At 38.5% G+C, this 18,928-nt stretch overlaps 1 protein-coding gene across 6 annotated transcripts in view; it reads right to left on the minus strand.

The window, feature by feature from the left end:
- Positions 1 to 18,928, minus strand: part of MID1 (midline 1) — a 374,517-nt gene that overhangs the window by 22,925 nt on the left and 332,664 nt on the right. For all 6 annotated transcript variants that reach the window (XM_074392019.1, XM_074392021.1, XM_003920298.3 and 3 more), the window contains exons 5-7: positions 15,791 to 15,939; positions 7,872 to 7,999; positions 3,018 to 3,161 (exon numbers count right to left, since the gene is read on the minus strand). In XM_074392019.1, coding sequence (XP_074248120.1) covers positions 3,018 to 3,161; positions 7,872 to 7,999; positions 15,791 to 15,939 — 421 coding nt within the window. The remainder of the gene's footprint in view (positions 1 to 3,017; positions 3,162 to 7,871; positions 8,000 to 15,790; positions 15,940 to 18,928) is intronic.

Here is an 18,928-nt window from a genome sequence, read left to right on the forward strand (position 1 = left end):
TGCTTATATGAAGGAGTGATTGTTTAGTATGATATTAGTGATCATTGAATAATTTTTGTTTCAGGTTTATGGTGAAGCCCAATCAAGGTTTACAATTTTACTAGACTTTAATTCTTTGTTAAGTTTATGGTATACGTAGCCAAGATCAGTGAAATACAAGCTTATTCAGCTGGAAAAATTCATTTAAAAATCATGTCATCTCTCTGAAGGGCAATTTGGCAATGTCGAGTAAAATTAAAATGCAAATAATCTTTTCCTAGCAATCGTACCTCAAGAGATTATACTACAGTTATAATTCCCCATGTGTGGAAGGAGAGACATTCAAAGATATCTTGAACATCCTTGGGGCTATTGGGGCATTGTTTATAAGGGCCCAAGATTGGAAACAAGCTAAATACACATCTATAGAAGATGGGATAAATAAATGAGAGCATATCTTTACAATAGGATATGATACTGCCTCAAAAAAGAATGAGACAGTTCTTTATTTGTGCTGAAATAGAATGATCTCTCAGACATAATATTTAGTGAAAAAAACAAGGTAAAGAATTGTGTATGATATGCATATATAGAAAAGTATTTTAGAGAAAGTATTTCTTTATGATTTGCTGCAGGGCATATAGAGTCAGGAATGAGGAATGATACTAGAATATTTCAAAATCCTAGAAGGAGAGCAAAATGTTACCAAACCGTTGCTATACAGTGCTTCTCCGACTTGCCCCAAAAAGCACTCCAAATATCTGAGGACAGTGATGATGTTTCCCAAGGAAATGGGCCAGATGCAGAGAAGTCTTCCTGGAATCATCTTTTCCTTTCCATTTCTGATGCTGGTGCTATTTGCAGGTCCTGGCTATTTCATAGTGAATTACTATGAAACTTCCCAGCTGATGTCTCTGCTTCTAGTCCTGCCCTATTCCTCTCCACTCTCCACAGTGCTCCTGTGTCACCTTCTAATTATATCTCTGATCACACTACCGTCCGGCATGACTTTCAAGCCCACAGGGTGAAATCCAAACATGGTATTGCCTGGGTAGCCCTTGCCTGTGAGTTAGGATTAAGTGACTGAGGATTAAGGATTAAGAACATGTGCTTTTTGGAGCTAGGTCAATATGGGTTTGAGCCCTGTTTCTATTTCTCTATCGTCATTTCTCACTGTCTCCCTTTCCTCACTTACCAGCCAGGCTTAATTAGGCAAGACCTCCCAATATACCCTGCAAGTTATATCTTGATAGGTTTGCTTATGACATAACTGTCTGGTACAACCTTAACTTGCTAAAGTGCACCCACTTTTTTCAAGACTTAGTTTAACCACAACTTCCCCCAAGATATTTTTGTCCCACTCACCATTTCTGACCTTTCTATATTCCCTACATACTCAGGCAGCTTCCCAGAGCTGTTGTTGACATTTCATGACTTTCCCCACTTTCATTCAAAAATTACACATTCCTGGTAAATGGCAAGATTTTAATAAAAGCTTCCAAGGCAGGCCAATTATAAGGCAGAAGGTGGGGGAGTTTAGGAGAGGAAGTTGAAAAAGTTGGGGAAAGTGGATATAAGGAAGGTCGGGGCAGTGAGGCATTTGTTGGTATGGGTCATTTACACTTTAGTGCCTTAGAACTTGGTGTGTTTCTGCATCACTCTTTTAATTGATCCTAAAATCAAATTTCTATGTTAAGCATCATATGACTCAGAATTACTTGTGCTAGGAAAGAACAGTGTGTAGTTAAGAGAGAAAAGGTTTATATAATAAAAGCACATTAAATTGATATAAATTTATTCAAAACATCTCTGTTGAAACATGATTGCTCTTCTATTCTGTTCTACTTTGACATATTGTATTTTTCTTTGTTAAAGAAGTTTCAAACTTGCTCCCGTGAAAAGCCATTTCTTCTGGTCCATTGCCATTTGCTCAGTTCAATTTAAATAACTCTGTGGGTGGGAGGACTGCTTCCTCTACTATTATCTCTGTGGCTTGATACTACTGCTATTTGAAATCACCAAGTTATCTCTGATGCCAGATATCAAATGGGCCTCAGTGAGAAGGGGCACCTCTAATGTTTCAGGAAGGGTTGGAAATTCTTCCCAGGTGGGGCCAGTTATTAGCATTTTAAGTGATGGCCCCAGCTCTTCTAAGAATGGGACCAGGTATTTAACATTCTTTGGCTCTTTATTTTATTAAATCCTTTCTGTTAAAAAATGTGAAATAACATTCAGGAAAGAACATAAAACCAAATGTATGATATAATGACTAAAGCGTGTAACTCTCACCTAGAAATTGCCATTGACCCCAAGAACTCCCATATATTTCTTTCCAATGGTACAATTTTCCTTCCAATTCTGGAGGTAACCATCATTCTGACTTTTTATTTTTATTTTGTTTTAGACAGCGTCTCACTCTGTTGCCCCAGCTGGAGTGCAGTGGTGTGATCTCTGCTCACTCCAACTTCTGCTTTTTGGGCTCAAGCCATCCTCCTACCTCAGCCTCTTGAGTACTGGGACTACAGGTGTGTGTCATCACAAGCAGCTGATTTTTGTATTTTTTGTAGAGACGGGGTTTCACCATGTTGCCTAGGCTTTATAGTTTTAACATCTATGAATGTTTCCTTAAGCAAAATAGATTACTTTGACCTTTAAGTTATGAACCTATACATGGTTTAATACTGCATACACACACCACACACACAGACACACACACACACACACACACACACACACACACACAGACACACACACAGACACACATACATATTTGTTTCTGGCTTTTTTCCCTTAACAATATATTGGTGAGATTCATCCATGTGGTTTGCTAGAGGTCATTAATTTTCATCAATATTTAGCCAGCTGTTTTTACTAGTGTAGTACGAGTAAGTGCTATCACTTTCTTGGTCAGGAAAGACAAGTCAATAAATACGTGTGTTCTTTCCTTCCTTGTCTTCCTTTGATGTTTAAATTTAGGAATGCAGTCAATCTGAAGAAAGTCACCAAAGAGAGAAATAAATAGGTCATGAGATACTCACTAACGACGTTGGCTTGTCCGGTGAATATGGTGTACTGGAGCTCGTAGGAGACCACACTGAATTCGTCATCAGAGGTCCAATGCACAGTGATGGTGTCATATGAAGCTGTGCAGAGCTCTTCTCTAATTGTGGGAGGGTTGGGAGCTGTGGAAAAGCACACACCACTGGGATACCATTTCACAGGAGATGTCTGATGATTAAGCAGGTCTTTCTCAATAGGTTAATCAGGACTACTATCCTAGAGATGGTGACCCCATCTAAATAATATTTGATTGGCTGGTTATTGCTTTTGTTTTTAATAAGGAGTGTGACTAGAGTCAGCCAGTATGGACTTATCTGTAATTATCATGAAATCATGAGAATATGTTTGAGAGGTTAAACAAACAATACTTGTGCATGAAGGAAAACATGTCAGATAAAAAGTAAACAAGATGAAGTTTCATAGTTGCATTCACTTTGGGAAGTTGGCTAACTTTTTCGGTAAAGGTCTTCATGGTAAATTTTCAGGCTTTGTAGGCCATACAGTCTCTGTTGCAACTAGTCAACTCTGCCATTATAGCATGAAAACAGCCACAACTTACACATTTGGGCATGGCCAGTTTCCAATAAAACTTTATTTACAACAATAGGTGGAGGGCCAGATTTGGCCTGTAACCCAAAGTTCACCAACCCCTGATCTATTAATACATGGTGTCAGATACTTGTATATTTAGGCACCCAATTGAAAAAATACTGATATTTGTTATCTTACAGAAAATAAGCCACATACTTGTTTGAATTTTTCTTTCATTAGATGTTTTGATGACTTAAAAAAAAAACTTACTAGTCCAGCCCTATTTTCTTCTCATTTCTCAACTCATGTGATATTTCAAATTAAGAAAACCATGATTAATAATCAATCATATCTAAGAGGTACATTTTCCTTCCCCAAGGAAAACATATTTTTTTTGGCATTTAGTTAATTTAACATTGTAGAAGGCTGCTGTTTTCTTTCTTTAACACAGTCTGGAGCAGAGAAGTCTAAATCCTGCCAAAATAATGAGTTTAAAATGACTTCTACTGAATTGATTTCAGCAACTGGTTTTATGAGAAGAGTGTGTGGGCAAGGAAAAGATGAGAAAACGAGTGCTTTGCATTGTAAATAATATTTCAGAGGAGGGGTTGGCAAACTGTGACTGTGGGCCAAGTCTGGCCCACTGCCTGTTTTTGTAAATAAAGTTTTATTGGAACAAAGCCAGATTCATTCATGTATTGTCTATGGCTCCTTTGGCACAACAGCAAAGTTGAGTAGTTGTGGCCATATGGCTTGCAAAGCCTAGAATGTCTACCATCTGGTGCTTCACAGTCAAAGTTTGCTGACCCCTGGTTTAGAGAATTGATCCAGGGCCTTTACTTCCACTCTTCTATACACTGGACTCTATCTTCAAAAGGAGGACTATACCTGCATTCTACAGATTAGGAGCAACCTTTGCTTATGCTATTGCAGAGTTCTTTCCTGTTCTAAATTATGATTAGATTTGATGAGTCCTAAGCAAACCCAAAGAGGAAGAAAAGTATAAAAACTAAATTTAAACTCTGCTTTAGTAGTCTTCACTTTGCTCTTTGAATATACCTCTTGGATAAGTATCATAGAAGCTAGTCTATGGTATTAAGTCAACTAGCTTAGCTTTATCTATTGGTTCTGAATTCCATAAACATTTTTGAGCACCTCCAAAGTGACAGGCACGGCATTAAATTGTGCATTAAGATAGAAGCTTTCTATATAACTTTTAAAGCATTCTTTCTTGAATATGTATTTGTACATCTGTCTCCTGAAGTATTCACATGTGAAATTTAGTGTCATGTGGTATGACTTGGATGTGCATGAATCAGTGACACCAGTCAGGATATGCATTCCACGGAGGAAGCCCAGCTGCATCGTAAAATGTGCTTATTATTGTCTGTGTGGTCCCTGTTGGTGTGGGATCACTCCTGCATGGATCAGTGAAGAAATACTTACTCTCTCATAATTTAAACAGTTTGCTGAATTATTTCTCCATCAACCATTGTAGAAAAATTTTATTCTTTCTGTACTCCAATATATGATTAAATAGGAAGAAAACATATGTTCAAAATAGGCAAGTAACTGTGAGACACATGATAGTAGCCATAATCAGGAAGGAAATGTCACCTCTATGGGTTATTAACTTGACATACCACTTAGAGGCATGTCATAGGGAAAAAAAAATCTTGTTTTTACAATGAGACAGGCTAACCTTATTTTGACTGTAAATCCAATGAGTTTGCCCTGAGAAGTCAATACCCAATTTAGTGTAAATGAGAACAGCAGCATGCTGCCAATTTCAATACTCATGGAATTGGTACCAGAAATGTTATTTTCTTGTCTCTGTTACAAACACCACCCAAGGAATGGTGGGCTAATACTCCACAAACACTTCATTTCCTGCTTACAAATGTCTGATAAACTATTTGGACTTGGCGGTATCAGCCAAGCATTGTATGTTATGGTCAGGATCGATGTTATGTCTAGAAATGGACTGAATTTGTATTTGGGGTTGACAGCTCAGAAGATATAATAGCAGGTACCCCATATGGCCTTTAGTTTGACATAAACAGCCAGCAGGATGAAATATGGTGTACGTTACAATACAGTGCAAACTACTTTCACAATTTCCCTTTTAATCAATACTTTTACATTCCTATAGAGACTAAAATGGGCATATGTTGTTGAAATACTATGAAATAATTATTGGGAAATGGCAAGGACATATTCTTGTCAGTAAGACTGATTCTGGGCAGAATGGCCATGTGCCTAGGCAAATACTTAACTTTCCAGTCTTTTCTGCCCTTGGACATGACTTGCTAGGTAGGTCTTCTGATAAAGCTTTTCGTTTTTCTGATAAACAAAGACAAACCTCTCTGGCAGTGCATTTTGTCCATCATTTCTCCTCCACCCCTCTCATCTTGCCTAGAGTTTGAGTACAACGCTTGGAGGTGGAGTAGTCACATTGTGATCATGTGGCAAAAAGGCAACACAATGAAGGTGGCAGAGGAGGAAAAAAGAAAGAGCCTGGGGTCTGAGGCCATCACTGAACCACTGCCCAGTCCTAGAACACAGGCTTCTCTTCTATGTCTGTAATACTAACACTCCCTGATGGCTTTATTCACTGCTAGGTGGATTTTTTGTTGCTTGTAACTAAACTCATTCCCAAATGATATAAGAAAAATAAGATTTTTTAACAGGATGCAATTGCAAAAAAACAGCTTAGCTGGAGAAAGTCTAGACCTGCACTGTCCAATACATAATAACCATAAGCTACATGTGGTGGTTTAAATTTCAATTAAATTTAGTTAAAGTTAAATAAAAGTAAAAAATCACTAGCCACATTTCAAGTTTTCAATAGCCCCATGTGACTAGCAACTAACACTGGACAGTACAGATATAGATTTCTATCATCATAGATAATTTTATTCTTTAGTGTCAGTTTAAATAAATCTCAAGAGTTAAAAGCCTAAATAGGAGGGCATTGTGTTCACAAGTATTTGAAACCAAGTTTACTTCCTTACAGTAAATACTTTTTTAGTCAATTTCTTTTTTCCTTAATAGGAACGGTATGTTTGAAAGAGAGAGTTACATAAGGTAAGAAGTTTGTGGAATGCCTGCCTTCCTTGACAATGCAGAAAGGCTAAAAACACAACACTGGATCCTTGCAAAGAAAAAAATGTTCATCTTCTGGGTACAGTGTTCCCTGAATATAGAACTCCTTGCCTTCTATCCACAGACTGTAAAAACAAACATCACACAATGTCCCCTCTCTCCTGCTCCACCGTGTTCAACTGCTTCCCACAAACATGTACACACAGAATTGGAAATGAGAAGCTCATGTCATGCTAAGTTAGGGATGTTGTCTCTTAAAGGCTGTATGTCTTAAGTGCAGTGCACATCTGGCTTCGCTATGTACACTGTGCTTTCCTGAAGTCACAGGCACTGGTAGCTTTGGCTAACACAAATAAGGTTGTCTGTCTAAACAGTCCAAGTTTTACCAGTGAAGGTTCTCAGTTCCTGCTTTTAGAAGTTGACAGCAAATAAAAGTTTAGAAGCATGGTTAGGAATGGGAGTGGCCTGAGGTTTTTGCTGTTTTATTGTTGTTCTTGTTTTTTAAGCTCAACCAAAGGAAAAACAAAACAAAACACCAACCAGTAAGCACACTGAAACACAGCACCAGGAATTCCAATATGAATTTGTGACCTTTGCCATGGTAATGTTTGCCAAGATGAAATTCAGTCTTTTACTAGAAAGAGCAGACGTTTTGGGAGTTTTTACAGATCCCGGCCAAATTCTAATTCTGCCACTCCCTAGTTATCTGATTTCCAGCAAGATACCTGATCTCTGTCATTTGCAAAATGGGGATTATAATGCTTTACCTCAAGTCGATGTTGTGCAAATTAAAACAAGATCACAAATACAAGGAGCTGAAGTGGTGCAGACAACCAATGAGTTAGCTGCCAATTTTTTCTCGGCTAATGTATTGTGAGTTGCCTTACTAACATGATATGAAAAATACCCAACAGAGATATTATTTTTAGCACCCACACCTTGAGAGTGAGGGAAACAGTGGTAAGTATGCTTTTAATGATTGAGATCCTCCTTTTTCTCCTGCCCCCACTTTAGTCATGGGCTGTGTTGTTTCTGTTAAAAACAAAGGGTAGTGCACAGAAATTGTTATGGAAACATCAGTGTCATTCCTAGGTCAAAAGTCCATTCCTCTGGTTTTTAGGGAATAACTGATCTGGTGGCAAAGTGTTTATATCACTGAATGCGCACAATATTAAAGAGAACATAAAAGACAATACCTGTAAGATAATCCAGACATTCTAGCAATTTCTTCTCTCGGGAAAAGTCTAAGGCAAAGGTGTCAAATGTGTCATTGAGGTTGATTTCGGGAATTAGAACCTGGGAGGATGCAGTTGCCATGGAGACTCTGTAATGTAAACAAAACAATGTTTCAGAAATGTCAAGATGATTTTCAATATCACTGCATAATACTGAAAAAAAAAGAAAAGAAAAAGAAATATCATCTTTTAAAAAGTGCTTTTCTACACATGAGTTTTAAGAGACATCTCAAAATGTCACAACACAGTAACATAAAACAAATGAATGCAAGCTTCAAAAAAAAGTGAAAGAATTGAAGAAAACAACACAATGGCTTGCCCTCTTCCTTTTTACTATCAGAAAAAAAAAAATCCCCGTGAAAGCAAAAGAATATTCATATTTCATGTTGCTGTGTATTTAACAGCCTGGCCTGGTCACATCTAACCCCAGCAAGAAGCACATAGCTCCAGGCATTTCTTCACACATCTGTCTGGGAAACTGTTTGTTCCTTTCAGACTCGACCCTGCTCCACTTCAAAGGAGAGTCTCCAAAATTTCAAACTGCATAAAAGGCAAAGTGAATATTAAAAAAGAATGTTTCCAGATATTGGATTAGTTTAATCAATTACTAGCCTCTCTTTAAAATAAACATTAAAAAGGGAGTTTTTTGTCTGGCTCATTTTCATTCTCCTTGTATTCATTTTCTTGCACCATATTCCCAGCAGATGCTGTGGAAAATATTCATGAGCTTTTTCACAAAGTTCCCCAGTGGATGCACTATTTCTCTTCTTCATTTAGGTTTTCTGGCTAGAGTTCTCATGTAAAAGTAAGGCGCTGGTATGTCTCAATCACACCAGATTTGGAAGGTTCATTTATTAATAATGAACACTTTGATTCAAAAATGCAAGTGATTCTCTTAAAAATAAGAAAATTATGGCATGAAGCATATCAGTTCTGAGCATATCAAATGATGCTGGACTAGTAATCTTGCTGAGTTTGGTATTTCGTTAAGTTCCATAAACAATACTCCTAAGAGCTATTATATGCAGAGTATTGTGTAGGAGGAGGCTGGGAATTTTTGAGCAAGGAAACAGCCTTGAAACAATTTAGTACTAAATCTAGCTACTTATTTTCTAATTAAGAAAACTGATGCTCATTTACACAAGGCCACAAAGCTAGCTGGCAGCAGCCAGGAGGACAATTTCAGATCTGTACTCTTTCTATTTCATCTAGAAAAACTTCAGGCCAGTTACTTCAAGGGTTATATGTCCTTTTGAGTCTCTTAATGGCTCTTAAAGCTTTGGATTTACAAATATACCTTGGGTCTAAAAATTACACCTATAGGTATATCTACACAATGGAATATTATTCAGCCATAAAAAGGAATGAAACACTGACACACTACAATGAAACAATGAAACACTACAATGTGGATGACGCCTAAAAACATTATGGTCTATGAAAGAAGCTATCAAAAAGGGCCACACATTGTGTGACCCATTTGTATGAAATGCCCAAAAAGGCAAAAATTCATAAAGACAGGGAGTAGACTGATGGTTGCTAGGGGCTAAGAGGAAAGGGGAGATGGGGAGTAACTGTTTAATGAGCATAAGGCTTGCTTTTGGTGTGATGGAAGTGTTTGGAACTTGATAGAGGTGGTGGCTACACAACAATGTGAATGTTCCAAATGCCACTGAATCGTGCACTTTAAAATGGCTAATTGTTTTTTTAGAAGTGGAGTCTCACTATGTTGCCCAGATTGGTCTTGAACTCCTGGGCCCAGGCAAGCCACCCACCCTGGCCTCCAAAAGTGCTGGGATTACAGGTGTCAGCCACTGCACCTGGCTTTAAAATGGTTAATTTTTTGTTGTGTAAATTTCGCCCATATAAAAAAGACAATACCTGTAAAATGCTCAAAATTCATAGAAATACAGTTTATATAGTTGTATTTCTGGCAGATTTTCAGTGTTGTATAGGAAGGAAGGAGAGAGGCTAATCAACAATGTCATAATTGTAATGATACTGGGATTGAAAGGTGAAAGTGAAGAGACATAAGCTCTGGAAACAAGAGTTTCAAGTGTTTGAATGAGGGTAGAGAATTTGACTTCATCTCCTGATCCTTTCCTCAAGAAGTAATGAATAGCAGAGTTGTGTGCTTTTGTTGACTAAATATTGCACCCAGGGGAACTGGGCTAATTATTGTTACAAACAGCTGCTAATTTAGACTGATGGATACAGGGATGGTTGCTAGGCATTGTTGATTGATGGCCAAGTTATACTTTAAAAATGCCTTCCTTATGACCCATGAACACAAATTGTTCTTAAATCTCATAGAGGTCCTAGGCTTATTCTCGACAAGTATTTATGAAGCCCTTAAACTATGCTACCTACCAAAGAGCCCAGAATATATGCATCAGTGCAGAAAAGTTACAAGAAATGCTATGGTACCATTTGAAATCTTAAAAGATACTGCAAAGTGAAATGCCAATTAATTCTCTGTTATAATGTCCAGCAGGGAGAACCACACTGAGCTACTGGGAAACAAGCAGCAAACCTACAATTGCATTTCCCTAGCGTTAGCAGTTCCCCTGCCCATTGGTAGAAGCCTCTTTGTTCAGGCTCCTCCAAAATAGATTTTGTTCCCAAGTTTCTCCTGGTTCCATGGTCTGCAAACAATTAAATAAAACATTCTTAAGTCGAGTGACACTGTAAATAATGTCTGCCATCTTGATGGTAGGAACTTTGTGGCGTGGGAACCAAAAGGATCAAAGATCCTAGCCTGGGAGACAAAGGCTGACAGCAAGAATCGGTGGAGATTACTGCAGCTTTTAACACCTACACATTTGTTTTTTGATAGAAGGAAAGATACTTATCTTTGGCTACAACTTCAAATTCCTAATTGGAATGACAGGCAAGGGGAAATCTGCCAAATTCAACATTTTAGGCCATGTTTTTATTTCCCAAATCCTTATTGCTCATCTTCTGGCCTTTTGGATAAGTTGCCAAAATCTACTAGGGCTGTTAGTGCTATGCCACTTTCTCAACTTCTTGCTTCACGGTCATACCTGGGACACATGGGGCCAGTTTTCCAGAGAGTAGACATGTCTAGGGCAATGCTGCTTGCAAGGCTTCTGCCAAACAATGTGCATCATGATAGTAAAACCCAGTGAGGACTCAGAGTAACAAGATAGGTTTACTTTGGTCAGCTCAGGAATTCCCAAACACATTTGGCCCTGAAAACCTTCTGTTATTTTAATGCCTATGATAATGTCTTAATGGCAGACACCAAAGCTACTTAACAGATTTGCTCTAATTCTTAGAACTAAACAACATCAGCCCTGAGCAGTGACTCACATCTATAATCCCAGCACCTTGGGAGGCCAAGGCCAGTGGATCACGAGGTCAGGAGATCACAAGGTCAGGAGATTGCGACCATCCTGGCTAACACAGTGAAACCCCATCTCTACTAAAAATACAAAAAATTAGCCAGGTATGGTGGTGCACACCTTTTATCCCAGCTACTCAGGAGGCTGAGGCAGGAGAATCACTGGAACCCGGGAGGCAGAGGTTGCAGTGAGCTGAGATCGTGCCACTGTACTCCAGCCTGGGTGACAGTGCAAGATTCTGCCTCAAAAAAAAAAAAAAAAAAAAAAAAAAAAAGAACTAAGCAATATCTTTTCCGAATTGATAACTGGAGTTCTGGGCTTTGTATTCTGGAAAAGATCCTTCAACTGCCTATGGCAGTGAGAAACAAAAGGAACACCTTGAGGAGTCTGAGAACCTCCTAGGTGCTCTGAACAATAGGTACTATTCAGAGGGAATTTTCTTTTTACCACCTTCTTGTTACAGGTAAGTTACTGCTAGAAGTGATTTTAATTCTAGATTCTTCAAAGCAGTAGACCAACTTTCTTATGCCTGGACTTAGTGAATAGTTTTGCTTATTTAACGTAATGCTATAAAGGTACATATACAATCACACCAAAGACCTACCTACTAGTGACTAATGTAGCTTGAGAATATAGTACATTATACAATTAATTATATTTGCATTCATCTAGTGAGTGGGAAGGAGGAGAACTAGTACTTGTTGCATGTTCACCTTGTGACAGAAAGTGGCTAATGTTTTTACTACGTTATTTCATTTTATCCCCACAATAGCCATTTTAGGTAGGAACAATTGGTCCTGTTTTACAGATTTATGGATCCATTCATTGATTCACTCATTCATTCATGTTAGGTAGCTTGCAATGTGCTGGGGCTATAATGGTAAAAATAAGGTGGCTAGGGTACCTGCCTACTTGGGGTATATGAGCAAAACTAGCATCAGCAATGTTAACAAGCAGCCTTAATGCTATCTATAATCGCTAAGCAATTAGCACAGAGCCAAACAATTGGTTCCAAAGCAAAAGCATCTCCTACAATGTAAAGCTTGAGGTTCTCTCTCGTTTTGGAGTTGTTTGATGTTTCTGAAATGAAAAAAATTTTACAGTTTTGATTCAGCTTATAGGAGGACATATCCACTTTAAGTAACTTAACGATGCAGAAAATCTCATCTAAGTCTCACTTCAAGAATACCTGCAGGATTATAAATTATTCTGGGCTCCACACCTGAACTGAAGAATAAAGACTGTTTGGAAGTATACAGGAGTGGAAGCCCAGCGCAGGCACAATAGGAGACAGAAAAAAGAAGTCATGTCCTAAAGAAGAATGTTAAGTGACAGGTTGACAAATAGGGGCAGGCAGACAGAGAGTAGCACCGGAAAAAAGACACACAAGGTGGGCTAGACTGACATGTTGAAACGTGAAAAAATACATCCAACTAACCGTCATGGAGTAGCTATAATGCTAATGACCTGTTCTTAGGAACGTAAAGCAATGTTATCACAACAGTAACAGCTATTCTGAAACCAATTTTCTTTTTTTCAATACATTTTTTTTATTAGTAAAAAAAGTTTTTTTGTGGGCACATAGTAGGTGTATATATTTATGGGGTACATGAGATATTTTGATACAGGAATGCAATGTGAAATAAGCACATCAAAGAGAATAAGTTATCCATCCCCTCAAGCATTTATCCTTTGGGTTACAGTCCAATTACATTTTTAAGTTTTTAAAAATATATATATGATTAAGTTATTATTGACTATAGTCACCCTATTGTGCTATCAAATAGTAGGTCTTAACCATTCTTTCTTTTTTTCCCATTAACCATCTCCACCCCACCCCCACACCCACAACCCGCTACTACCCTTCCCAGCCTCTGGTAACTGTCCTTCTACTCTCTATGTCCATGAGTTCAATTGTTTTGATTTTTAGATTCCACAAATAAGTGAGAGCATGCGATGTTTCTCTTTCTGTGCCTGGCTTATTTCACTTAATGATTTGCAGTTCCATCCATGTTGTTGCAAATAACTAGAGCTCATCCTTTTTATGGCTGAATAGTACTCCATTGCGTATATGTACCACATTTTCTTTATCCATTCATCTGCTGATGGACACTTAGGTTGCTTCCAAATCTTAGCTATTGTAAAAGTGCTGCAACAAAAACAGGAGTGCAGATATCTCTTCTATACACCAATTTCATTTCTTTTGGGTATGCACCGAGAAGTAGAATTAATGGATTATATGGTAGCTTAATTTTTGTTTTTTTGAGGACCCTCCAAACTGTTCCTGAATCCAATTTTCCAAGTAGCAAATAGCTCAAAGAACCATAGTTAAAAACTGGCAGTGCTAGGATTGGAACCCAGGTCTGCCAACTTCTAGTCCAAGCCCAGTGTCCTTTTCCTACATCCTAGCTGCTGTAAGGATAGAAAGGCTTGAGAATTAACCAAGAGGACTGACAAACAGCAATGGGAGAAGAGGGGATTGCAGAAACAGAGACAAGGCTCTAGACGAGGCTCTTGGCAATTTTTTACAGGCTCTGTGAATTCAAACTGGACAGAAGCACATTCTTTGTAGAAAGATAAATCAAAGTCATGTTCCTGTTCTTGATGAGTTGGGCTTGTTATAGAGAGAGCTGAATAGAAGCAGATATGTCCCACTGGATCAGAGGGGGATCGTACGTTGGCATTCCTGCATCTGTGCTATACTTCAGATGCATATCTTCTTTCAACAATAACTGTTATGGGGTCACATTGTCTCTGGTCACTAGGTAAGAATTTATTCATGTGACACTTGGTTGAATCTTCAGGGATTGATGAGGAATGCAGCTCACAGTAGCCACTTTATCTGGACATCTCAAAGTTCATAGCTGGAGAAAAGTACTCTTGGATTCCGGTTGGAAACCATGACCTAAGTATAAATTCTATCTATTAGTGTCCTGGGTACATTGGAGTATTAGTGCTATTTGTAGTTTTTAACATTAGGGTGAATACTGAGCAACTGGATATGGCCCAGGGAAAATAAACAGTTGGAACCTAGGAGTCAGGAGGAAAGTAACAGGCCTCTCAGAGTAGGGAGGAGAGCATTTTAAGGATGATAGCCAGCTGTTCTCCATGTCTTCTGGAAGAGATAAGCATCTAATCAGCTGCAAAAGGAATTTTCCTCAAATATAAGAAATAATACAGTCAAGTTGGTTGGACAGTAGACCAGAGTTGTAAAAACACTGTACATTATTCCTTAAGTACAGTGAAAATGGAGATGCCAATGACTAACTCCTCTATGCAATATTTTCAGAATTAGCACAAGTTTCTAAAACAAGCAAGCACTCAATAAATGTTAGTTTCCTTTCTCTTTCTTTGAATAAATTTGAGTCATAAGATGGTGAGTATTTTTTTTCCCCAGACCAGGGGTTGGCAAACTGCAGCCTACTGCCTGTTTTTGTAGTGGTTTTATTGGCACACAGCCACACCCATTTGTTCCTATATTATCTATGGCTGCTTTAGAGCTAGCTACAATGGCAGAGTTGAGTAGCTGTGACCAAGACCTTACCACATGCAAAGTGGAAAACATTTACTCGATGATCCTTTATAGAAAAAGTCTGCTGATTTCTGTTCTAGGGTGAAGGTCAGGATGAATGAGCTCTCTGGGGTCTTCTAGAGAGAGGATTCTATTATGGCTTTGGATAAAGGGCAGTTGACTCTGAAAATTAGAATGAATGAAATCAAGGCCATTGGCATCAGTTAGAGATGTCATTTATGTGGCATTGGCTGTACCTGGCCCAGCCTGGTGCTTTTCTTTTGATCCAGTAGAATTGCTATAGGTGTTTGTGTCAGTGAAGATGAGCAATTTTTATGCCAATCAAGTATGTGTGCTAAAGAAATACTTATCCTTGACAGTTTTACTGCTGAACCAACCATTCAGACAACATCATGTTAAAGCTCCCTATCTGAGAAGAAAGGGTATTTTTAAAGAAGGCTGTATGAGGTTGACAGTTCGGTCCTTTCTCTCCTGCATGAGTCGGCCTTGACCTTTTCAGGTGAGGCCAAGCTCTTCAACCAAATGAAAACGGCCCTAACAGAGAACAACACCTGTCTGATTTTTTTTAAAAAAATAGATGTGTTCCGTGATGAAAGAAAAGACTCCCTTTTATGTTTTTGTCTTCATTTTGACTCTTTGTTATCAAGTGTACGATAACATCACATCTGAGAGTCACAATAAATGCTGTTTTTGTGCTATCATAAGCTCCCCATCATCCAAAAGCAGGTTGATTTTCTTCTTTCTAACTGGTGGACTCTTGTTTCAAAGGCCTTGAACTCCAGACTCCAGGCTGTTACTGAAAGGGCTTTCACATGTCAAAGGGAAGCATCTTTAGCTGGAACAAAACAGCTCAAAGCCTCTATTCTCTCTGGTATGAGCCTTGAAAATGAAAATAAAAGCAAGGCAGGGGCGAGACCAACCAATCACACCCCAGATACAAGAGTCCCAGCAGCTGGGAAGTTCCTGGGGGCCCCTGCACTCACCTCTCGGTGATATTCTTAGCAGTTTGTAGGAAACGGGCATGATCATTCTCCTTCAGAGAGTGTTCTGCTTGGGAGATGAGTGATGCCGACCGCTCAATGCACTGTTTGCAGTTTGCAATCTGCTGAGCCAGTTTGCGAAGCCTCATCACCTTGAACAAAAGGGGCATGAAGAGATGGTTACACGGGTAGGCTTGCTTAGTGAAAAGGCATCAGGCTGGATCCTTCATTTTGTTGTGTTATACTTCCATAAAAGTTCAAAAAGTAGGCACAGAGATATACCAAAATATGGAAAGCTTTATTGTGGGACTCTGGTTTAGAAATATTTTATCTCCTTGGAGAAGGTTGCTAATTCATTTTACGAGGAAACACTGAATTGTGAATTGCTTCCCTGTTGATGGGAAAAAAAGATGTTGCCCTGTGGCAACTTACAAAGGGTCACCAGACCTCTTCCCTGGACTATTCCATACAATGACTGCAAAACTGTAGGGAACCCTGGAACTTTCTCTATCTCAGATTTTCAGCTGTGCCATTAAGAAGATAAAACATCTTTATAGATGGTGTATCTACAGTTTAAGTAAAAACCATTTTCTAAAAAGATTTTTGCAATTCATGTAATAAATTCGAGAATGAAAAGCATTAGGTGTTACTATTTCCCACACTACCTAAAACTCATGTGTTAACAGAAAGGGAGCATTTTTCCCATTGATTAATATTTTTCCTGTTGAACAGATGAGACAAAGCCAAAAAAAGCACAGCTGGGCCATTTCCCCTCACTGGGAACGTCATTTCCAGGCACTTTGTGCTTACTTGATAACTAGGAACTATTTTGATAAGCATTTCCCACTTGGGATAAAAACACATGATTGCTTCACAACCTCCATTCCAATTCCTGATTCTGTCTTGCTTGAAAATGCCCCTCAAACGTAATTGACCATAACCTCCAGGGCAGGCCAAGATAAGTCCAAGGTAACCCACTTGACCGTTTGCTCTGGTGTTTGAAATGTGCTGTGAGATGAAGTCCTCTGGCCAGAAGCCAAGTTAAAATTAGACAGCTAATTGGAACTGCCGTGTGCCTAGTGGCCCCAAACACACACCCAGGGACAGGTTTCGGCTGGCTTTATGATAATTCTGGAATGGAAAATAGCCCTGGACGAAAGGGTACAGAGGAGGCCAGCTAATCTGTCTTACAGACAAGGCCGGCTCAAGACTCCCTCCAGAATTCCTGCTAACTCCAAGAATTTCCTTCTTTCTCCAAGTCGTCATTACCATTGCTTTATAACTCTAATCTAAGAAAAGGAAGGAAGGAGATGTCAGAACTTGAGGCCTCTAAGGAACGTCCAATTCCAAGTATGTACTATAGCAAACAAAGGAAATTCATACTGAATTAGAGGCAGCAGGCACAAGATTTCCGGCGAGGGAGAGAAAAATTCCTGAAACAGTCAGAGAATTAAGTGTCAAAACTTTGGGGCAAATAATATATGATCATGAGCCTGGTAAAAGACTTAATGCATTATAATTATAGTTACTGTCCCCAGCGGATTAATTGTATTCATTAGTGGAATAAAATAACACTTATTTTACACCAAATAGAATTTAGCCTCTGGCATCATTCTATCTGGAGGCAAAGCTAAGGAAGGTATCCAGTGCAGTGCAGGATAATAGAACATGTCCATAAGCAAATGTCAGAGAAAGGAAGATTCCAGAAGGAAAACAGTCCATATAACAAACCAAGTGAGTGGAATATTTAATCACACAGCATAAAGAATAATTTAAATTACATAGCATAATTGAAGATGTTCAGCACAATTCTAACAAAAGAAAGTAAGGTCAAAATATTCCTTTAGAATAACTTCATGACAACCACTTATCCTTTAGATATGCCTATTAAAGACCACACACATTTCAAATGCTATGATGCTTGAACTCCAGTTTCTTCTTTTCTTTTTCTATCATGATATTGAATATTAAAAGTGACATAATAGGAAAAAGAATAAAAGAGCCCTAAATCATGCAAAAATTAAAGCAAGACAAAATGAGAGCCTCCTGTGAAAATACTGGAATGTTCTACAGAGAACAATTTTGGGCATAATTTTAGTTATAGGTTAGTGTACAATTTCATCTGATATGCCTGATTTGAGCTTTGCAAACCTAGTGCATAAAATAATCAGCTGGGGATCATTTCGAAAGAAAAACAGTAGATGTTTCAGTCTATTCTCCAATATTTGAGTTAAGGGGTTGCAATTCGCAGAACAGGAGGAATTTGCATTTTAACAAGCCACAATTGTTTTTAAGCCTGCAGGTGATAAAGCATTAGGATGATCAGGACTAGCATTTAAAAAACCAAATAGAAGAGAAGAGGAGAAAAACAAATAGCAGAGTGCATTCCTGGTAGAAAGGGCAAGTTGGGTTTTGTAAAACCTTTTGTGTGTGTGCATGCATACACACCGTATTGTGATGTCCTATGTATTTCTTACTGTGGGTTACAGTAAAAAAAAGAAAAAAGAGAAACACTGCTCTAAGTTAGATGTTCACAGGCTGTGATCTGTGGGCCAAATCCAGCATACAACCTGTTTGTGTAAATAAAGCTTTATTGGCACACTACCACACTCATTGGTTACACATCATCTATGGCTGCTTTCTTGCTACAACATTGTGCAGAAGTGAGTTGCTGCAACAGAGACTGAATGGCGAAGCCTAAAATATTTGCTACCTGGCCCTTGACAGAAAAGTTTGCTGACCCCTGGCTTGAATGATTACAGTCAGATGGCCCTGATTTGCAGCATACTCTGAAACACTGTCCTACTTGTCACAGCACTTCGAACTCAGACACCCGGCATGAAGCAAAATACTTAGTTTTCCATTAGACAACACTTTTTAATGTATTATTTTTAAAAGCTGACAAGGTGAATAAAATTTGATGTTTAAAAAAATCAGATACTGACACACAAAAATATTCTGTATATGTCTGTCTTAATGCTGCAGGGGAAATGTTTTCCAGTCAACTGTTCATCTTTCCTTTGGGAAGTGAGATTACCACATTGTAACTTTTGGAATTCACTCTGTACTCGTCACGGAAATAGTTTGCCTGTTGGAATCTCCTTTTAGCAGGGACACAGGCCTGTTTATATAATTTCATTT

Source organism: Saimiri boliviensis, chromosome X (genome assembly GCF_048565385.1).
Source record: "Saimiri boliviensis isolate mSaiBol1 chromosome X, mSaiBol1.pri, whole genome shotgun sequence".
Taxonomy (NCBI): Eukaryota; Metazoa; Chordata; class Mammalia; order Primates; family Cebidae; genus Saimiri; species Saimiri boliviensis.